The 23,548-nt window shown below is 45.1% G+C and overlaps 1 protein-coding gene across 1 annotated transcript in view; it reads left to right on the forward strand.

Annotated features, from left to right (window-relative positions):
* LOC126533928 (endoribonuclease Dicer-like) overlaps positions 1-23,548 on the forward strand; it is a 65,620-nt gene that overhangs the window by 15,963 nt on the left and 26,109 nt on the right. Inside the window, exons 7-14 of the mRNA XM_050181150.3 lie at positions 2,439-2,535; positions 3,939-4,181; positions 5,590-5,744; positions 7,260-7,401; positions 9,682-9,757; positions 11,365-11,504; positions 16,655-16,834; positions 19,696-19,909. Coding sequence (XP_050037107.2) covers positions 2,439-2,535; positions 3,939-4,181; positions 5,590-5,744; positions 7,260-7,401; positions 9,682-9,757; positions 11,365-11,504; positions 16,655-16,834; positions 19,696-19,909 — 1,247 coding nt within the window. The remainder of the gene's footprint in view (positions 1-2,438; positions 2,536-3,938; positions 4,182-5,589; positions 5,745-7,259; positions 7,402-9,681; positions 9,758-11,364; positions 11,505-16,654; positions 16,835-19,695; positions 19,910-23,548) is intronic.

Below are 23,548 nucleotides of genomic sequence, written 5' to 3' on the forward strand. Positions count from 1 at the left end.
TTGCTTGAAAACTAAGGGCCGTAAAGGCAGATAAAGTGCGACTAATAAATAAAGCCACAAGGCTGTCTGAAGCCACAACCACAAAGATTAGACAAATCCATGTGCTACTCATTGTGACAATGGCAATTATGATAATGTGCGTATGCAGTGCCAGAGTTTCCTCTAGTAACTAATGGAAAAGTCCGTGGTGGACTATCTGGTTGCAGCTATCGTAGTGCAATGTACACAGCCAATATTAAACAGCTGTGCAACCGGCATTGTACTGATTTCTTCTTTCACGTCCATGAAGTACTGTGCATAGTTACATCTAAGCCTACCTTTGAAGAAGGTTAACCCTTAACTGATGAATGTAAATGATGATGACGGCAGCTTACCAGAAAAAAGGCTTTTTTTCTTACCGAGTTTTGGTATTGAGTTCGAACTTTCTGGCTAAGTGCCTTTGGTGAACACTGAACGTCGGGCATCAAGCATCATTTGCTGTTTTAGAGCAGGAACACTGGACGAGGAGGAAGAAGTTTAACATGCGACTTGCTTTCTTCGTAGTGCAATGCATGCACTTATGTGGAGGTTGTGGGTTCATCTCCCACCGGCAACAGTGCACCTTTTTGTCCACTTTCTTATTCCCTTTTCTTCATTATTTGCTTCGTTTCAATTTCAACTATAACTAATTACCTGTATGCTTTCCTTCACTTCATTGCCTGCTGGGTATATATGGTCGTGATTAACAAGAGTTGAGCCCCTCTGTTTCCTTTCTCGGTTTCTTTTGAAAGCAGGTGCAGAGGACACAGACCAACCCCAGTTCTCCGACTGCTGTGGTGTCGCACATGCGACGTAAAGCAAATGAAATGTATACCTCTGGTTCCGCAGGTGATGAGAGCTATCTGTACATATTCCAAACGAAGCCATAAATAGCTTGGCGCAAAGCCCACTTTCAGTTTTCTGCCTGGGGTTTCTCTCCTATTACTGAAAAAGTTCTCGTGAAATACTTTTATTTTATTTTTCTTGATTATGTTTATTCTCTGTGTTTTGCACATTTGGATAGAAAGTAAGCATTTTTGGGGGGTATTAATAAGTGCCGTCATTAAAAGGTTAATGAGTGTTCTAATAAGGGTGTACGCACCTATATGCAAAGTCCATCCGATATACATTGATTCTGCCCTTGGCATGCACGTTCAGCCCAGGGTTCTGCCCCGGTGGGTGGCGGTGGAAATGCCACCCACCGCTCCAATTTGTCACCCACTGCTCCAGGTTTACTGCCCACAGCTCTGGTCGACCGATCAAAATTTCCAATCCCTCTTTCTTTCTTTCTTTTGCAATTCTCAGTTGTCCCTTTATCACATTGGAGAATATAAGAAAGAAAAGGAGTGTAGAGGTTCTATCGCACCAAGGAATGAGCGCCTTTTCATTGATGTAACACTGCTATTTTGGAAAGATTGCAAGGAGAAATCTGAACTTCAGATAGCTGGAGTGCCGTATTTTGCCATGCAAATAGAAAAGCAAAAGGAGCAAACGAAAAGCAGAAAAACTAGCATCGCGATTCGTTACTGCTGCCACGTGGACATAGAAGCTTCCCTATTGGCTGGAGCAGATTTGAATTGCCAGCACGTCTCGCGCACATTTTGAACAGCGGCGTGGGCTTGCGTTAGTTTCATTATTGCATCAGAGATGTAAAATTTTTCATGTACATTTCAAAATGACGGAAGTTCGTATCGAAAAAAAGAAGGAAAGAGAAAGAGGCTTAGTTGCGTACTCCTCCCCTCTCGCCCCATTCACCCACCCAGTTGCTGCAAGAAGTCTGAACCCTGGTTCAACTGTGGTTTAAACTTTGTCACTGGCTTTGGCTTGTACCTGACTTTGCAGTCCTCTTCTAGTCAATTTTCTAGTCGGCGATGTAGGGGCCATTCTCCATGTGATCATTTTGGACATTCATATAGCAATGAACGTATTTTTTACAGGCACGATGTCACTAAAACTCTAGGCATATTGCTCTCTGAAGCAGAAACAAGCTCTGGCACTTGGGAAAACGTCAGGTGGACGTGTCGTTGTTGGGGCACCAGATTTGGTCATTGCATGTACGGTCAACCGCAAAAGTTTGCAGGACGCAGGATCTGCCAAGAAGCTGAATTCTCACGTAGCGTGGTCACACAGCCTCGAATTAACTGTTCCAGCATGTAGTAGCCTTCGCCACCTGCATGGTGATTCATTAAATACGAAGTGATATGCCTTAACAGTGCAGGAGTTCACATTTTAAGGCGAAACCGCATCCCGCAAACTTTTGCGGTTGACTGCACATATGTGTGTGTGTGTGTTGAAGAAGGGAGGGGGCAGTGCCACTTAAGATTTACTCTAGGCCACATCCAGTGGGTCACCGTGTCGTCTACTCACAGTGCCTGTTGATGCAACTTGTTCACCACATCCCAGCGACTGCTGATTTCCAGGTATTCCTACATTGTTCCCGAATTCATCGTGGGTCATGGGGCCAACCTCCAGCTTGGTTCCAAGGAAGCGGGGATGTCTTTTAAGAAGCAGTGCAAGGTATGTGTGTGCCTGTAGTGCAACTTCAGTGCACTGTAATCTCTTAAAGAGCACAGGTCAACCGCGAAGGAGTGTAGCTTGAAGGAAGAAAAGAAATTAAGGGGAAGTGTCATGTGCCAAAATTAAACGCCGCCCAAGTCGCCCTAGCGCGTGATGATGCTGCACTAAAGTACGCGGTAGGTTTTAGTGTCTCCCACCTTCTAGGCGCTCTAAGTAGATGAATGAGCACCACAGCAACATGTGGCTGCCATGCAAATGTTTTATATTTAAACAAAAAAAAGAAAACGAATCAGCAAAAAAGAAAATGACGGAATGGTTGGCTGAGGAGCTGAGAAAAAGCACATCGAATAAAGAAATGTGCCGGGAATAAAAAAAAATATTCAGGACTGAATTCCCTGAGCTTGGAGATCACGTGATGAGCCGACTTCAATTCATGGACAAAAGAAAATCAACCTTATCGCATTGAGTCCAATAAAGTTGATGACGACTGATAAGGGTTATATTAGTCTGATCAAGTTTGATAAGATTGTTAATGACACCAGGCTGCGTGGAGATAAGCAAGTGGCACAATGCTTATGCATACTTAGACCACTCTAGTGGAGTTTGCTGTAATTATTATTATTATGTTTTTTTTTTTTTTTCATTTGTTGCTGTATCTATTCCCAGGCTGGGAAGGTCTCCTAAAATCGAGGAAGGAGGAAACAAGACTTGGAGGCAGTGCCGTCATGTGACAAGTATGAAACGTTGTCAAGCAGTAATTTTCAGATTCCAATTGCAGAGAGAGAGGGGAGAGGGAGGGGGATGCACCGATTATGACGAGGACATCACTGAAAGCTCTCGCAAAATAAACATTTCCTTGAGACGTCTGGCAACCATGGAGGGCTTACGTCCCAAGAGCCGCCGTGCAGATAGACCCCGAAGAGAAGAAGGGGTGGCCCAAGGCAAACTGCCTAGTGGAGGAGGAAATAACTTTATTAAAAATAGAGAAAAGAAACTCAAGCCAGCTGGTCTTACTGCTCAAGAAAGGTGTGAGACCGGTTTAGTTGGTAATCAACCATGTGCACAGCACGACTGCAGACAAAGGACGGAAAGGCATGACGGCGGCAGTGCTTGCCTCTGTCGTGCTTTTCCATTCTCTGTCTGCTGTCGGACCGCGCGTATCATGGATTCCTACTTGAGCCTGGGAGGCGCCCCCAAAAAGCTGCCTCTCGGGGTCCACCACACAAGCTGCTGCTGTTTCCGCAAGGCCAAGTCGGACGGCGCGGCCTTCCACCGGTTGACCTCGTGCTTCCTCCGGTTCTTTTTCCTTCCTCTATGCGTAAAAATGCCCAACCCCCAAATCATCGCCAGCTCCGACGCTGCCAAGGGTGCCTCACCGCAAGCCCGTCTTTGGCGCCATGCAGGTGCTGGAGCAGTTTCGCCGTCAGGAGTGCAACCTGCTGGTGGCCACCTCGGTGGTGGAGGAAGGCATGGACGTTCCAAAGTGCAGCCTGGTGGTGCGCTTCGACTTCCCCGACGACTTCCGGTCCTACGTGCAGTCCAAGGGACGTGCCCGCGCCCAGCGCTCCCTCTACATCATGATGACTGCACGCGACGAGTACAGCAAGGCCTGCATGAATCTGCGCAACTACCTCTCCATCGAGGCGGTCAGTTTCGGTTGGACCTTGGGAAGTCAGTGGGAAGCCGGGGGCGTAGTGAGCAACGTAATTGGCGTTTTTTTTTGTGGATGCAGAGGACGCTTGCCTGAGGCATGTGCACGGCTAGCGTAGGGAAGGCACCCAGCAAAAGGTTATTCACGTGTTTGAACTTGCGTAAAGCAAAGCTCGTGTGGCTGAATTGGCACCGCATGTTATCCGATTATTTTCTGGCATGTCTCTGCCCCGCATTTACTGTGTAGCTGGAAAAGATGATTGCTTCTCACTTTATGCCATGAGCTAAAAAAAAAAAGACATATCTGATCCTGCAGTACCCTGTTCTAATTCTGTTCAATCAAACCTTGATATAAGAAACACAAATATAACGAATTATTGGATATAGCAAAATAAATATAAAATGCTCCATGCCTGTATAGGCATATAAAGAGTACATGCTTATATCGAATATCCAACGTAACGAACACATTTCCGTGTCAGATACAAATCCGTTACGATGAGGTTTGACTGTATTCGCAAAACTTCTCTTAAATGAGAGAGCTTTCCGATTGGCCAGAATTCAGGCTTCCACCAATTCTGACACTGATTCACATGATAGGCACTGGCCAATCGTAGATGGCACCTATACAACAATAGAAGGCCCGCGAATGTAGGACCTGATGGCTTCATATGGCATTGTGTTCCACCAAAACAGCTAGGTGCAAGCTCTTGCAAAACACGGCTAATGGATCATCATTGCAGGACTACTTCCTCGATCAAGGCACTACGCGGTTGACATGGTAAAACGTGAAAGCAGGAGTGCAGCATAGGTCTGTTGATGAGCCGTCAGAAAGGCACAAGCATTCTAGGTCTAATGTGGCTGGGGAATGGGCGACAGCTACATTTTCTTTGACTTGACTGTAGCTACCAAAAGAATGACTGAATAAAGGACAAAACGTTTACTGCATCATCTTTCCCTCTGCTCAGTCTCGGGTTTACACTCCTGATGATTTTTCACCATGCAAGCTCAATCGCCATCTCTGCATGCCTACTTCTTTTTAAGTTTTGATGTATCACTATCTGCGGTTCAGCCTATAGAAGATGAAACTTTAGGCTGGGCTCCAATATTGATACATGGCCTATTTGCACAGACGTCTGCACATAAAAGTCTGCAGACTGAAGTGCAACTAAAACGTAGACATGTTGTCTTCTGTCATGTTTGTCGTGGAAACATTTACTCAAATTAGCACTTCCGTCCAGAGCAACACAACCCCTCCGATTTCAGTCGAGCTGAATAATTTCGAAGGTCGTCAACTCTAATAGCCATTGAAAAGCGCCTGTGTGACAAAGGCATAAAAGAATAACGGTGGACAAAGGCTTGTCAGATAACCCTGAAGCCAGATGCTGTCGTTCGTTTCCACAGATATTGATGAACAAGTGCCACGAGAGGAAAGCACCGCACAGCTCTGAGGTCGTTCTGAGCTTTGCCGTTGATGAGCTGCTGCCGCCATACATGCCCGTGCGTGAGGATGGTGCGCCCCGCATCACGCTCACCTCTGCCATTGGCCTTGTCAACAGGTCTGTTTGCCTTCGTGTGACATACTTGTCCCAAATGAAAGTTTTAAGCCAAACCGTAGGGGGGTGCATGTGTGTTGTTCGATGTGCGCATGCATGTGTGTGCCCTCATTACGTATCCTCCAGTTGCAATCTTTTGGTACCAAGCCAGCTTATCCTTCAATGTACGTATTGTCAGCTCTTGTAAAAAGAGCTAGGATTCTCCTTTAAAGCCTGTAATGTTGCCAACTCTTTTTTTTTTTTTTTTTAACAATTAGAAACTGTATTTTCTTCCCATATGTGAGAGAATACAACCGTTAATGGTGTCTTTTTTTTTTAGATGTATTTCGTGTTTGATTTCCCCAAGAGAAAGTTCTAGGACACTGGTCCAGACGGGTTTCGGCATTCAAGGCCTTAAGGGCTTTGCTCAAGTTCTTAAGGACATGTGAATTGTGCGACCGCCTTTGGCTGTTGTTGCGTGTAACATTGCGTTACTGTGTGAATTCTTCCTGTTTTTTTTTCTCTCTTCTCCTTTTATTCCCTTTACCCCTTTCCCCAGCACTGGGTAGCCAGCTGGTATTTACACTGGCTAACCTCCCTGTCTTTCCTTCCCTTTTGTCTCTCTCTCTTGATTTCCCCACAGTTAATTTGCCCAGCTATGTTTTCACACTATACGGACTTTGTTTACGTACACCTCCTCTCCCCTCCCTCCTGTGGTGACACCATTATGGCAATGCAGGAAACCTGTAAGTAAACAGTAAACAGTAAATAAAATGCTTGTGTGAAATTTGGTGTGTATAAATATAAATTTGTGGTGGTTGCATTCCACTGGAGGCTGAATGTAAAAAACACAGCGGTTGATTTTGCTATTTCTTACGATACCCCACTGTGGACAGCTTGCAAGGAGGGGATAAAAGACGTCAATTGGCATTCTGTCTGATGGAAACATTTTTGGGGTAACGTATGCGTATACAGTGCTGCTTTCACTGGTGTTTTGTGATCTTTTTCTGTGGGCATTGATTCATTTTCTTTTTGTCTTTAATTTATGCATATTATTATGCATAATGTTTTTAATGCTCAAGTGATAACAGAATGAACATGATCTGCAGCTCCTAACCCTGCTGTCTATGTTAGTAAGCTCTCCTCAATTTGGTGCTCACACAATATATTTTTTTTTTTAATCCCAGCTGTCAGATTTTCAGGTGTCCAAATCAGATAATGAAATTAGTGCTGCTCAGAAGCTGTACCTCAAGGCAAAATTGTTATATAGCCCGCACTCTGCTTTTACTGTCAAATTTTTCGAATTCTTGGTGCAACTTTTACATGCAAGAAGCATGGTAGTACCTCACCTGCGAATTTATTCGGTAGAATTCGCACTGCCGTTTAATATCTGGCAGTATCTTGCCAGTTAAAAGCCCGCTAATATGTTAGAAATTTCGTTTGTTGCACTTACGAAAAACACTCCGACACTGAAAGGGAGGAACATATTTAAGATATGAGCAGCAAATGTGTGTTTTACGCTCTCTTTCCAACTTGCAGATACTGCATGGTCCTTCCATCGGACATGTTCACGCACCTGAAGCCCACCTATCAGTTGAGCACCATAGCAGTGGACGGCAAGGAGCTGTACGTCTGTACCGTCTACCTGCCCATGACCAGTCCTCTCAAAGAGGCCATCCAGGTATTGGGCATGACCCGGAATGCATGACATTGAAAGCGCACACACAAAATATGCAAACACTATGAAACTCAAAAGGATACCACAAATGATGTCCATCAAGTGACAGGTTTCACTGTGGCAGAAAGGAAAAAAGTACTCTCTACTTCCGTTAATTCGACTCTGGCAGGACTGATAAAATTGATGAAATTATCTGGCGGGTCGAACTGAACACGATGGAGAAAAAACACCAAAACACGCCGCCGATTCATTTGGCAGTATTTGTCAGATTAACGCACCCCCAAATGAAATGTGGGTGCACTTTCTATGCATCTGAAGTAGATAACTAATGTATAAGTTACATTAAAGCTCCTAAACAAAGTAGAAACCTGACATGCACTCTATATTTTAGCAAGAAAAATGGGCAAGGGTCTAATGTGTGTTGCAGGATGGCGGCCAGTTTTGTTAGTTCAGCTTCACCGCTATACAGCCGTGTCATGCGGTGAAGCATATGTGCAACGAATTCGGTTTTGGTTTCTTATCCATTGCACTGCGCAGTCAATGTTCAGTACAATATTTTTAGAAAAAGAAAGGCGCTCATTAGAATCAGTTAAATACTATAATCATATGTGGTGAGATACGATTATTGCTTGAAAACATTCCTTGGCAAGGCTGAAAATTGGCGTTTTCGACGGGAGTAGATGTATGTGCAATGCATTCACTGTCCCCTAAACTCCGCCGAGACAGGCGCTTCCGCTAGAAGGGTCGCTGTTGGGGTCACCTTAGTGGTCAGGTGCATGTGTGCTGACCGGTCGAGTTTGAATTATCTAGCAAAGGCCAACTTTAGAATAAAAATGGCAAATGTTTGGGCCCATAAAAAATGCATGGTTGCGATGCTAGGACCTTCGGTAAGGAGCCAATTAACTGAACAACCTAATTAACTGGAGCCGAATCAACAGAAGTCTACTGTATGTATTCAGATTACTTGAATTCCGAATTCGAAATGCGCACTTACGTGTGTATTTTGGCCTATGGCTTGGCTTGGCTGGCTCATATCGGGCAAGCCACTGTGCTGATCTAGTACGTTCACACTAGGACTTTTTTTTTGCCTACACTGGCTACACGAGTCTAGCTAGTGTAGGAAGTTGCCATTTTTTTCATTGGCATAGAAAAAGTGTAGTGCCGCCCACCTACACTTTCTGCCTTGCACTTTCAATGAGTGTAGGCAGCAGACGACAAACTAACAGGTTGGCATTGCAGACGTGTAGCGCCATTTTGTCTGAGACTGTCAGAGCTAATATGGTGACAATAGTGAAGGTTAGCTGCAGGGACGGTAGTGAAGTGCAGGCGTGACTGTGTGTCATAGGAAGGTGAGCTGATCTCCCAAGAAAAAAACAAAGATGTATTACTCACAGATGATACATGTACAGATACGCAGGCTGCTTCAGACTTCGTGCTGTATTATATGCATAGTGAAGTTGTCTTAGGGTGCTGTGCATTTGTCAATGTATTTAGCTGCAGTTGGCCTAGATTTGTTACTGAAAGGAAACTCATACATCGGCTTTTAGTTCCAGGTGGGCAAGGGTATATACGCAGCCAGTGGGTGCGAAGTCAGGCGAAGTGCAAAGTTGGGCGCTTTTCGTCGGGCAATGCAGACGACGACGCGCAATCTGCTCTGATTGGCTGCTGACTGGTCAGCGAAGCGCAGCACACGACGTCATAGCCTCTGCCCAGCACTACATTCGTCTGCACGTGCCTGCACCAAGTGTAGATAAAAAAATAAAAATTACAAAAAATAGCCCTCCCGACTACACAGTTGCATAATTGAGGACAGTGCAAAACATCTGTTTCTAACTTGGCACTGTTCTCGTGCTGTGTATCGGCATGGCAAGCCGCCAACAGGCCAGGAAAATCTACAGGCGGCCTCCTTGCTGGCTCATCAGAGACAATAACGCTTGCCTTTCTTTTACACAGGCCCAATTACACTTTTTTTTTCTGCTGATATCGTTGTGTACGCTTACGAAAATTAGGTATAACGAAGGTGTTTTCACGTCACATATAACTTCAACTCTGCAAGGCTCAACTGTATTTGTGCTGGCACACTTTGCAAGTCATCTGACATTATTTTGGTGGCCTTGTTTGTTGTATTTGGACAGTGGCAGCCTATTAACAGCACTTAACTGGATCATCGTCTGCCATTGTGCGTTGGCCTTCACACCGAGACAACACAAACTTTTAGTCCTTTTTATGGTAGCCGGCTGATTCTGAGGTGCACGCCCCAAGATGTTCTCGTCTTCCATGCAGGGTCGGCCAATGGAAACAAAGAAGTATGCGAAGATGGCCGCTGCCCTCGAGACATGCAAGCGTCTGCACCAAATGAGTACGTACAAGAGTTTTGCTTTCTGCCCAGTTTCTATCTTTATGAAAAAACAAGCTTGGGTCTCACGGACTATAGAATGTAGCCTTTTGTTATGTATTATTAGTATTGCAAATTTTTTAAAATAGCCCGAGGCAGATAGCGTACAGATAGCATAATTTTAATTCTTGAACTCGATTGCTCAAAGAGGCGGACATCTGTTGCACGAGAAATTGAAATGCATGTTTTTTGTGGGATATTGCAAGGCTGCGAAGCATCAAATTTTTCTACCATTTTCTGCTGACTTCGACTGGGAGGAATGCGACATACAGTAGGATCTCGGTGATACGATCACGCCTGACTCGAATTTCCCAAGACTCTTGGCCCAAGACCATTAGCTTACAACGTGCTAAATTTCAAATGATGCGAACAGCTTTTGCGCTATAGCGTAGGATACAAACAACCAAGCCGCCACGCGATCTCCAGCACGCCAGTAGCACCACAAACTGTTTGTTTTCAGGCTGGTGCAGCGGCCACGTCAATGTGCCGGTCGCATTCCTGTTGTCAGGACAACCTACGTCACTTTGCCATGACTCCCCCCTTTCCCCACCCAAAAGCAAAGAAGAAAAAAAAGAAAAGAATGAAAAGGCATTTGATTTGTCTAGTATCCTGCAACTTAATTGTCGGCCATTTTCAAACACCTTATAACTTTATCAGAAGCTGGAAATCGCACGTGACCCAGTCTTGTTGCATCAGCAAGATCGCTTTCGCATGTGCTTTCATGGGAAGCCTTATCTTTGCATTCCATGCCTTCCATCGTCTTCGGCACCCAATGACAATTCTAAACTTTGATACCTTTGCACCTGTTGGATCACATGATACAAGGTAGCTTCACCATCGCAAAGAAAGCTAAACAGATTTCTCAATCCTGCACAAATCATGTCCTTATCACAATGAGGCAGCTGCTAGGGCGCAGCAAAGAAAGAAACTCCAGATAACCAGGCAGATCATGAAATGTCGACCTCGGAATACGCAGATACGTTGCCTGCTGTTGCTAAATGTGCATGAAACAAGTGCGCCAGTGATTCAAATTTGCGTCAGCCAACAGGAGCGCTTGCTGCACGCCACGTGACTGCACAAACGAATCGCGGCACTGATTTTCCTTTCTTACACTTGTTTTCTTGCTTTTATTTCTGCAAGGGGAAATACAGTGCTCCGGATATCTGAATTTCCGATCTCTCATGTTTACGTGAGAACTTGAATTTTTGGGCATAGTAGTCACATGACTGCTTTTCCTCCTTCCCTTCAGTGTGTCTGTTGCAGTGGTGTCCCAGTGAGTATATATATATATGCTCACTAGCTGCAATAAATAAATTGTTGAAAGTTAGCGCTCGTCCCGTGTTCCTGCTTCGTCCTTGTGTCATTCTTGCGCTTTGTATCCCAGTTTGTATATATATGGTAGTTTGGCTTTACCCTATTGCGTTAACTCCCTCACAATTTGTTCCTTCCTTCATGAATATTACAAAGAGGCAGACAGATATGTCTGCCTCTTCGGGCAGGTAAAAGGTAGGTATAACACGTAAAAGCAAAAATGGTAATCGTATCACCGACCTTTTCTGTGTTTTCACCAGATGAATTCGACAGCTGCTTGCTGCCTGTGAAGCGTGTGCTCCAGCTTATGGACGACTCGGACAATGAAGAAGCGGATGACGCTGCTCCAGGTGCACCGAAGCCAGGCACAAAGAAGTGCAGAAGAGTGTATCAGAAGCGGGTAATCACTGGTCACAAATTTTCACTCTTTGCGCTTATGCATGACATAGCTAATTTCTTTTTTGTGTCAAATTCAGTGCACCAGCATTCGGGCTTTAATGAGCAAGGAATGACCGTTTATGTATAGAATGCTGATTACGTGCAGTGTAGACTGCCTAGAAAGTGGTGCAGTCACAATCTCGATATAACGAATCACGCGTGACCGCTGAAAATCTTTCGTTATTCTGATAGGCCGTTATAGTGAAAGCCCCAAAAGTAATCATTCCACCCATCAATCGATCAGTTCATAAGTTGTCACTGTTTGAGCGATCCACGAAAACGTCGCTGTTGGCCCTCGGCCCGCACTGTTGCTATTTTCCATAGATTTCGCGCCACGTGCCACCGTATAATAAGAGTGACACGTGTAAAGCAGACGCTGAGAAAACTACTGACAGAAAGGAAGCTCCATGTTACCTCCAAAGCGCAATGTTTCTTGTTGTTAGTTTTTCACATTCCTTGCCTTGGACACCGCAACTGTCTCACTCGAAGTGGGCACCGGAACTATTCCAAAATGCAAGCGCGCATAACGACACCATCCGGAAAGTGCAAAGTGCAACCGTGTGTCATCCCCACGAATGCAAAGGTTAAATTTCTCCTCGTGCGTAGCCCATACGACCGCAGAAATAAGCGCGAAAAGAAAGAGGCGTGCGCAGAAAGAACGAAGAGGTGCGCCTCCGTTGCTAGACGCCACACGCCTGGGCAGAGCATGCGCTCACAAAATCCGATGCATCGTCGCCTCTGCAATAGATTTTTAAAAAACTCTCGCCCGCATTTTTTCAGTGAGCGCCATCTCAGGTTTTCCGAATCTGTGTGCCGCAGCATCCACTTTGTGCACCTTGTCATCTGCTAGCTTACTGTTTTGGCTGCGGTGAAGGATACACGGAAATCTAAGAATCCCCTTATTTCAGAATATTAGTTCATTGTACTGACGTGTTGTAAACATGACACGGAAACTGAATAACGATGGTTATTCTGAAAAGTTTGATATTGAGAAGTTCTGAAATATTTTTACATTGAAACCATAAGAAGTCGGCAGGCGATATCTGAAAAGTTCGTTTATGTGGTGCTTATAATAATGAGGTTTAGTAATGAGTTTAGTGGCTGTGGTGTTGGGCTGCTAAGCATGAGGTTGCAGGATCGAATCCCGGCCACGGTGGCTGCATTTCGATGGTGAAATGCAAGAACACCTGTGTACTTAGATTTAGGTGCACGTTAAAGAACCCCAGGGGGTCCAAATTTTCGGAGTCCCTCACTAGACGTAGTGTGCTTCATAATCGGATCGTGGTTTTGCCGCGTAAAACTCCATAACTCAATTTTTTTTTTTTTTTTACTTTTATAAGGCCTATATAACTCGGGGTGTCTACCAACTGGGAAAACTAGGAATATTCGGGGATTTTGAATATTCTGGAAATACTCAGGGAATTTGTGCTTCTATCAGGGAAAATTAGCTGTAATTTTATTGAAATGGAACGAAAGCCGCGGTAATGCTGGCTCGAGTAACAAAGAGAAAGTGTAACGAATCGTCTTTGACGCCGCCTCATCGGCTGGAGGAGTTGCCAGTGTACAGTCAACGACAGACTTTCCGGATGCCCCATAATTCGGACGGCTTCGCGGCACCACGACGTACCCCATAGAGTCAATGTAAAGAACATATCTAAAAACGTATCTGAAATTTCGGACACAAGAACCCTTCGCCATACGATCTTCCAGACATCTTGCCATGACTGCAGGTCTAAAACGGCATTAATCAAAGCACCACCGCTGCCGTTTTTATTACCTTGCTGCCTCGAACCGGCACTCTGCACGCGAATTCGCTGGCAGCCGTAGCCACTACTGCAGCAATGGTAGGCCTAGCTGCTTTGACTTTCGCATTAAGTTTCTTGCTGTTGAGTGCTGTGTTTTTCATTTAAAGAATTCGCCACTGCCGGGAGTTGTACCGACTCCACCTTTGTAGTCCTCGCGATTGGCTTCGAAGCTCGGAAAGCAGGGTGCGCTGCATAATGCTGGTTCCCGAAAGTCAGCTTCGGCTCAATACAGCAATGTTACGTTGTGAAGCATACACAAAAGTATTGGGGTGAAGCATAATAAATGTGGGAAGGGTCAATTGTCACAGGACACAGTATGTATTCCTTAATTATACGTGCATGCACCCGCCATCTCCTGTCACAGTGCATATATGTGCTGTTCTGGTGTGCGTATCAGTCAGCACTCAGCCTAAGGTAGTTTCTGCAGGCATTGTCTCATTTGTGCTGTTTCATCGTGCAAATGAAAGAATTATGGTCACAGTGCAACGGCAACTCCCTTGCTGTGCCATTAATTGACAGAGCATGAAGAGCAAGGAAAGTCCAGCAAGGCACAAGTGCAGTTTTGGAATGTTTCTAAGCAGACGACACAGCGATGGCACCACACTTTTTTACATCTCTCAAGACTAGCCAAAATGGCAGTCGCTGTCAATGGGAAGAGCTAAGTGGCAGTGATTTGGAATTGAACTCTTACGTTAAAATGTGTGCCGGGAGCTCAGTATTCCTTTTGTGTGTGTGTTTAGGATGGCCCATCTACCCTATGTTATAATAATAAACTGAAGATAGTCGGATGGCAATGTCATGGCCCCTTTAACTCTTTCCCTACCATGTGGAAAACCAGGCGTCTTTTGTAGGTTAGGCCAGTTTCTTTTTTTTTTTTTTCTGGAGGAACTACTGTGCTCAACACTTTATGTAATACACAAACAAAAAGCAGAGTGAATGTGCTTTTCACACATAAATGTTTCATTAACGAGTTTTATGTCATAAAAAGGATATAACTTGCCAGAATCAAGACTGTGAGATAAAATTGAACATAGTTCATAAAGGCACGCCTGCATCTACTAAGAAAAAATGTAACAAAAATTATGGGATATACAAAATGTATTGCCATCTAATAGGCACTATCTCAAAAAAAAAAAAAAATCAAAACTTTCCATTGAACAGGTATTCCACTACAAGAATTTAACTGCAAGCACTACAGTTTGGAGTGTCAGGCTGTGGCTGCCGTTTTGGTCTGGTTTGTTTCGTTGTCGCTCGCAAAGTTCGACAAAAAGGCAGCACCCTCAGACCCGCCGCTGCTTGACCCATCAATAAAATCGGCTGCAGATGCAGTGGAATCACTGTGTCTGCATCCTCCCGGAGGTCGCCATTTTCTGCTTTCTACTTTGACGATTGTGAAACTTCGGAGTGTGTTCAAAAATCACCACCTGGCCGGAAAAAGGCGAACTGCTTAGGGAAAAAATAATGGTTCTCTTCCTTCATGTCCGATAGCGCAGTGTGTCCGTGAATGCCACTGGAGGTGCCAAAAGTGGCATTTTAACCTTCGATAGTGGGCTAACGATGCCCAATGGGTGCCGTACGGAAAGCATCAAGTTGTTTTACAGTGCAGTCCACTTATAACGATATCGATAAAGACGAAAAATATGATCGTTATAACCGATGATCGCTATATCTGGACTGCAGTTATAAAAAAAAAAAAAAAAAATTTAAACGCGTTTGCGCTCTTTACCTTTGCAGCTCTGAACTCGAATTCGCTACTTGCTCTAAAGAATAGATGATGTATACAGTAGGCCGTGAAAAACACTTTATTTCTAGCGCCAATGACCGTGTCAAGGATTAGGCGCGCCGAAATAGTCCGAAATCTGCACTTGCTTTTGCGGCAGCTTCAGCTTCACAACCGCGGTGTGCATGGATTCCAGCTGCTGCGCGAACACTGGCGGCAATCCTTTAGCATGCATAAAATCAATTAAGGAGTCGATCGACGACAGTGCACTTTGCGTGGACATCGTGGTCGAGGTCAAGGAGCCACTGTCGATCTCGTCACTGTAGCTGATGCCGTCGCCACCGTCGCACAACTTTGCGTCTGTCGAGACAGCACATCTTCGGCGATCGCCTCGTCGGTGACCTCATCGCAGAACGAGGCAGCACTGTCTGCAGTCAAAAACTCCTCCTTCGACACACCACCTGTGTCACCAGTAGGAACGAGCTCCCAGAGCTCGGTTATGTCAGCGACTTCCACCGGGTCGGTCTCAGCGGGTTGGGGAAGTTCGTCCTTACGCACAAAGCCCGCCTTATTTAAGCCATTGGTGATGAACCACTGGTAAAGCGCCTCTTCAACATCGGCGTATAAGGTGTCTCTAACCCCTTTTCCGCTGATCGGAATGGCCGCTGATAGCTCCTGCCTTCACAATCGCGGTGCTCCCGGTTTTCAAGATGGTTGATATCGTTAACTGGACGAGCTCATACTTCTTCACGAGGGTGCTCACCTTGAAGCCGCATCGAGAGTCCTGCAAAATATCCATCTTCGTGTCAAGCGACACAGCTTTGCGCTTTGTCGGCGCCATCTTCGAACTGGGTTGAACCGTTGGTTGCACGCTGCTTCGGTGGCGTCAGCCGGCTATCGCGAGAGAGACGCGGGACGGGCGCCACCGCGCCGCTTTGCTTGTCGCTTCTTTTTTTCTTTCTCTCTCTTTCGGAGCGACTGTGGCCGACGCGCATGAAGCAGCTAGCGCCATCTTGTGGCGCGCTGCGCCAACGTTGGCTGCGCCTACTCGTGCGCGGGCGGGGCGAGACGCGCTGCGTGGTAATGGCGGCAGATACGAACTTACGGAGGTAAACATCGCCTCGTCTTGACATCGTTCATTTCAGGGAACTAAGCAACGCAAACGTTACGATTATTTGGCACGGAAAACGCCGTCCAGACTGCAAAATTTTGATCGTTATATCCGATATGCGGTGAATAACCTATCGTTATAAATGGTTTTTTTCCCCATAGACCTAATGCATAAAATGACACTCTCATGTCGACCCATCGTTATAACCGATATATCGTTATATGTGGTATCGTTATAAGTGGACTGCACTGTACTACTTTCACTGTTGCTACCATGCGATTGTCTTGCTGCCATCGTTATCATCGTCTACAGCAAAGGGAGGGGAGTTTGATTGGGATTGCAGGAGTTTTACATGGAGTTATGGGCATTCGTTTGAGTGGTAGGTGCCATTTCAGTGAATGAGTCACTGCCATTTCGATGAATGAGTTCAGAGCTGGTGGACTATCTGAACACTGCCGGTTTCCTTTTTCCCTCAGGTGTGTAAGCTGTTTGCCGAGGCGCGAGTCTTGGAAACTGGCCATTACCGCTTGCACATCCTGACGACCCAGCTGGTACGTCTGGCGTCCGATCTCCAGAACTGGCGGAAGGAGAAGCTCGTCGACCCCGAGGATTGCCCACTGTGGTTCGCCTTGCTTCTCCGTGAGGACATGCCTTGCGTAAGAAAGGCCTTTAATGTCCAGACCAACTTGACAAGGCAGTACAGTCGAACCCACTTATAACGATACAGGTTTTAACGAAATGTTGGTTATTACAATGAGAAGTTGCTGCACCGTCGACTTCTGTATATTTTTCTATGGTGAAATAACCCACTTACAATGCCCCCATGCCATATTATCGGTTATAACGTTGAAGTCTGTCTAATGGTCTGTGCCGAGAGCGAATGAAATGTGGGATACTTAGAAAAAAAAAAAAAAGAGAGAAATTGGAGCCACTGCACATTGCCACGCACTGTTTTTCAGCCTTCTCTGCATCGCCAGCCTTGCGCACGCCTCTCTCCTGTTGCCCTTCTAACCCTCCGAACACAAATGGGCTGCGCCCATAGCTCTATGCCCCACCACCTTTCGAAACACGAATGGATTGCGCCAAATTCGCTGACAGCGCTAACAGTGTTGACATGCGCTGGGTGCAGCTCCCAGATTGCTTCCTAGTGCCTCATGTTGTGCAGTTCTGCCAACAAATTAAGCTGCTCGTGCACCCGTCTTTGTTGGTCGCATCGAAGTTGTTCCAGGCCACGCGGTTTCTCAGCCTTGTTTGACTCGCCGCTGAAACGGAAGATGGCTGATCCGCCCGCTGATCGTCAGCAGTGCACATCCTTGCCAGTGAAAAGAAAGCGCACTTATATAGATTTGGAAACGAAGTGCTTCTAACTGATGAGACGATCGTCACAAACGTGCTTACCTCAAACAGTGACAATGATGGCAATGGCGGCAACAATGACACGGTAGGGCAGGCTGCCTCGACATTGTCCTCGCATGGGGCCCTGTAGATGATTCAGTCCCCCCAGGGCTCCGTGTTTGCGAGGGACCTTCCGCTGCACTACGGGGAGCACCTGGATGCCTTGGAGAAGGATGTTAGCGAGCTTTGCGTAAAGCAAGCAAAGCTGGTAGACACGGTTTTCTGTTGCAAGCCACTGAGAAGTACATAGCAAGATGCTTGTGGTGATCTTGCCCCAGCGTTTCTTCTGGATTTCTCAAGATGAGAGGTTGCCACTGCAACCTTCTCGCATTTTTTAAAAGGCCCCTTTTGAGGCCACCAAAGCAGTGCCTCGGTGGAGCTCGCATGGCACTTGAGACCCGTGGCTTTGCTTTGCAGTTAAAGCAGCACCTTCATTGAACGCCTACACCTGTGGCTTTTTACACACAATCGAAGCACGCAGGAAGCAGAGTTAAACCATTAAAACGAGTCGACACAATCGGCAGCTAGGTGGAGGAAGGTGGTGGGGAGGGGCACTTGTTTCTCACCGTTACAGTTACACCCCCCATTTTGATTTTTCTCATGCTACCCGGTTATAACATTGGAATTTTCGTGGCACTTGAATATTGTTATAAGTGGGTTCGACTGTATTGAGGGGGGGGGGGGGGGGGGGGGAAGCTAAGGTTCAGACTAATGTTGCTTGGTCGACTTTCGAACCAAGATATAAATATGGCATTAGTGTACTTTTCCGTGGTGATTATAATAAATTTTTGGCTCAGTCAACAAAAATAGCTAGGTATTGACCAATCACAGGTATGTTGCCGGCGTGTGGCACACAGCAGTTCACGTGAGGGCTAATGTAACTGCTTTTGAACTCTTCTTTTGTCCTGCATTGCAAAAGGTATCTGCTTATTGTCAACTGTGGTACCTCTTTTGCTATTAATCTATCATTATTGTTGTTAAAGGAGCCTTATTGTGATATCTGCAATCTGTGTTGCAAATTTTTTGTTCTTTGCTGTAGATGCTGTTTGACGTGTTTTTGTATCCTCGCAAAATTTAATCACATAATCTGCTTTTGTTCTTTATTCCACTGAGCATGTTATAGACGATATCTCTACTGTATCTTTTGTAAGAGACCCCCATACTAGCCTTTGGCTTGCGACCATACAGATTGTGCATAGCTTGTCAATATAACTGATCACTAATGACTCGGCATATGTGGACACTGGAAAAATGCTGCATTAATGAGCTGTATGGTGTACACTTTACAGCCAAAATTGAAAGTCACTTAAGGGCCTTTTTATATCAAAAAGAAGTACAGAAGGCACCCTTACTGTCAGACACAGGCACTGTTTACCGATATATGTCTCTGTAATGAGCAATAAACATCCGGTGTAAAGTTGACTCGTGGGCTTTAATTTTTTAGCGGGGCACGCATGTGTAAGTTAGGAGCAAAGACAATTCGATTCCTTGGCTCTTGAAACTTGATTAGGCTCCCCTGAGCCAAAAATAATTGGTAACCTTCGTTGAAGCCTGCGCACATTGCTATATTTCATCACCTAAATGGATTATATTTACATCAATGTGCTACCATGTAGGGCTGCGAGTAAACAAAAACTTAAAGACATTTGATGGGGCTTTGCTGCAGCAAGCAGGTAACCTCTTACAGAAACAAAATACTGCGAAAACCTGTTGATGAGCAAAATGACAGCAACCATGTGCTGTTTAGTTACTTGACAATGTACTGAATAACTGTCCACTCATTGAATTGATTTGTAAAACAGATTTTAAACTGCTTGTACGTTAGTGTAATGCGTAGTAGAATGTAGTCCTTTTAGTTGAATCTGCCTCAACAGTTAAATAATGGAATGAAATTTAACTTTTTTTCTTTCTTTTAATCTCGAGTACAAGTTTTGTTAATTGCACTTGCTACAGCTGAATCAACGAGTCTGCTCATTATAAAACTGCTTTCCGGGACATCGTAATGTCTGCTTCATACTCCGTGCATCCACTAGAGAGGCAGCGTGAATGTAATTTAATTGAAAATAGGCACGGGCATTGCGAGACATTCCTTTGCAAAGACTCGAACTCTGTGCGATTCCAGCTGCCATCGTTTCCCATCTTTACGCGGTCCGGCGACGAGCTGGTGTCGGTTGTGCGGGCAGGCCCGGTGCACCTCTCCTCTGCACAGTGCCTCCAGCTGCAGCTCTTCCACCACGCAATCTGGCACGACGTACTCCGAATGAAGGAGAGACCCCTGCTTCAGTTCGACATGAACACTGCTCCCAACTGTCCGGTCTTAGTGCCGGTGATAAAAGGTGAGCAGCAGGGAGGAGCAAAGCACCAGGAGCATCAAGAAACGGTGCAGCGGGAACGTTGCAAAATTCACATCTCCGTCGATTGCGTTCCGAATGCGGTAATGTTAGTGAGCACAAGTATGAGTCTCCCTTACTTTACGGCACGTAACAGTAACGTCTTGCGGAACAGTTTGAGCTTAAAGGGTTACTGACACGACAGTTATGAACATGCGCTTTTCCCACTCTAAATAAAGGTGCTTGGCCTCAACACTCTTGAAAAAAAAAAAAATACTGGCAAGCCTCCGAGCATCCTGAATAGTTCACTACAGAAGCGCTTCCACAAACCAGTTTTGGTTTCGTTTCACAAGAGGTGCATGTGTTGTGGCATCAAGACGCGGAAGATTATTACTGCACGCTACCCCCCCCCCCCCCCCCCCCCCCTTTCCTCTTCCGCGCGCGAGAATATGGTGCCCATCACGCCAACATCCTTCTCAGCTCGTCCTCGGACACGTCATACAATGCGTGGGGCATGATAGTACCTTATCACACTTGGACTTCATAAGAGCATGACGGCGAGAAGGTCTAGCTGCTGTTTTGCTTCGCTGCGGTGGCCGCTCTCTGCCACACGGGACGTGATTTGAGAGGTGCATTTGCAAGCAGCCAAATGCAATTCAACTATTTGACAATCTGTCCGTGGCAGTTTCCGTTTATTGCCTCAGTATTCCGTCATGGTGGCTGTGATATCTTGTTATTTTGAAATCGTATTTAAACGCACTTAGTTATATTCAGGTTCTAGATTCATGGTGTTCTATGGACACAAAGTTATCAAAAGATAAATACTTCTTATATAGAGAATTTAACCATATTAAAGCTTGTTATATCGAGGTTTAGCTGCAATTAGGTTGCATCGAACATGAAAATACTTTTGTTATACCTGATATTCCTTATAAGCATTTTCTAATGCGTTAGCATTAGGCATGTCAAAGTGGGAAAACGTGTGCGTTTGAAATGTGGAAAGCCAGTCTTGTGGTAGAGGTACACAGAGGATGGGAGAGCTTGAAAGAGTGTGTGTGTGTAGGTGTTTGTCTGTGGGCATGTGGGCATGTGTCTGTTTGTGCCCCAGCTAACAGTAGCGTTAGCCAAGTGGTTCAAAAAAAAAAGGTATTTAAGAAACACCGTTCAAAATACGATCTTAAGACCTATGGTATTCGGTCATCAGTCCTCTGACGACCAAACTTCATAGTTTTTCTTAATTTTCGTAATCTTTTTTTTTTTTGGGGGGGGGGGGGACAAATTGGCTAACTTTAGCTTGGACACACTTTCTGGCGTGTGATCTCAGGCCCAATCACCAACGAGTCATTCGATCAGGAGCAAACTTGTTGTGACGGCTTGCCACTTGCTGCTACACAGGCCACCAACGAAATTTAATCACAGCCCTGGCCCTGGTTGTTAAGCTCCTAAAAAGCGCTATTTTTCTGAGTGTAGGCGACCAATGTTACTTGGTGCTGAATCGATGCAGACCTATTCACAGTGGCTGTACAACTCTCAAAAAAGCCGAGAAACCACCTGAACCACCTCGCCAACAAAAGCGAGAGCATGAGGTTCAATCTGAACGGCACTGACTTTCTTCCCGGCTGCCAAATTTCCCATCGTTCTGCATGCATATCCTGTTAGAAAAATCGAGCGAGATGCCATGTGGCGTTTGTATCTTCAGTCGCCATTAAGCATTAGTTCAATAAAGCATGTGGAATTTCCACAGAAATCTTTGAATAATGCATCAAGTAAAAAAAAATTTAATTGGCAACTGTAAATGAATGCTTCATCTTTGGCTTGCCTCGGCTGTGAACAGGTTAATGGCCACATGACTTGCTCATTAAAACAGAAAATTACTATTATACATGTTTCCAAATTGATAATCATTCATTTAGGATACTTCAAATATTCCATATAGTGAAATTTGAACCGAAGCGAATAGGGAGTAGCATGATATTCAATCAGTTATTCGCACATGCCTACAATTTAGATTTACTTTGTTGTATCAAATAATTTGTTAGATCTACTCTTAAAAAAGATTACGCCCTTTAGGTCATATCTTGTCTCATAACAATAATCGTCGTCTGTCATGCTCGCATTTCCTTTCTTTAACGCTGCGAGCCCAGTACTTCCAAGTCACGAATGGCTTGTGTGTTATCAGCGTGACACAGTATTCTTGACAGAAAAATAGCGAGCACCCAGTTTTCAAGAAAGAAAACGCAAGCATGGCAGATGACGATTATTGTTGTGGGACAAGATAAGCCCCAAAGGGTGTAAACCTTTTTAAGAGTGTACAGTTGAACCGGTTTATAATAAACACGATAGCTCCACGAAAAGTGGCTGTTATATCAATAGTTTGTTATATGTCCACTTACCCTTCAAGACATCCAAAAATTAAGCAACAAACTCGTTCTTCTGCTGGTGTTTTGTTAGTACTAAGCTTGTGCAAATACTCTTTATTTTTTAATGTTCAATCGAATGTTATGCTATTTGATGTTAGCTCCTGCTCAAATTTCAGAATTCGAAGTTTTTGAAGTATTTGAAATGAACAAATGTACATTCATACATGTGCATGATTGAAAAAAGCTTCGGTTTTGGCAAGCTAGATTCATTGCCATAATATTCTTGCCCATAGCCAAGACAAGCCAAAGTTAAGAATTCGTTGGCACTCGCAGACTGACTGTTGCACATGCTCGATTATTCGAATATCGATCTCATAGCACCATGACCTTGCATATTTGCCTATTCTCACGGATTTTGACCACTTCTTCTGGTTGTACGGTTGACAGGAAAATCTCCTGGAAATTGCTGTTGTGCCCTACTTCTATCTGCATCCGGTGCTTTGTTTGGCCACATTGCCAAAAAAATCCAACTCAATCCAATCCATTTGGAAGTTCATGGCACATAGCATTGTTAAGAAATTAGTGGGGAAACCCTACATGGCGCCATTTCGTTAACCGCAGCGATGCCCTTTATGCTGACAGGGTTTTTAGGTGTCCTAGTGGCCCTGGTCTCTCAGATAGCGAGTGAATGCTGCATTCTGCAACTAGCACTAGACTCTCCACCGTTCTCCTCGGTGTTGGCCACTTGGGCATTGCATAGGTCTACTATCAGTTATGGTTTTAAGCAAGGAGTGTGAGAGTACGAAGTTTCTGCAAATATTTTTTAAGTACAGTGAAACCTCATTGAACCGTAGTTGACCAGACCTCGGGAAGTACGTATGAAACGGTAGTACTGCTTAACCAAAATAGCATGAGATCGCCCAATTACCTGTCAAAAACAAAACTCAGGGAGAGTATGATGAAAGGGCAAAAACGTTCACTATTTATTCACTTCATGCGACAAAAATCTGTTGTTTTCGTATCTTGTCGCAGTGGCCTAGCAGCGACAACAGTGGCCTCAAACTTACTGTAGCTGCTAGCCTGCTTTTCAGCCAGCCCCCCATTCTCGGCAAGCACTCGCATGACAGATTCGTCATTGGCGTCGCATATTCTCCATGCATGGGCACGATAGTGCTGTGGAAGTTGCAGGGCACCGTTTTCATTTCGGGGTACCGTTCTCATTGCGACGATTGCATTCATGAGGCTTATGTAACGCGTAGCTTCTCCAACTGTTGGGCCTGAATCG

The sequence above is a fragment of the Dermacentor andersoni genome, chromosome 7, assembly GCF_023375885.2.
Source record: "Dermacentor andersoni chromosome 7, qqDerAnde1_hic_scaffold, whole genome shotgun sequence".
NCBI lineage: Eukaryota > Metazoa > Arthropoda > Arachnida > Ixodida > Ixodidae > Dermacentor > Dermacentor andersoni.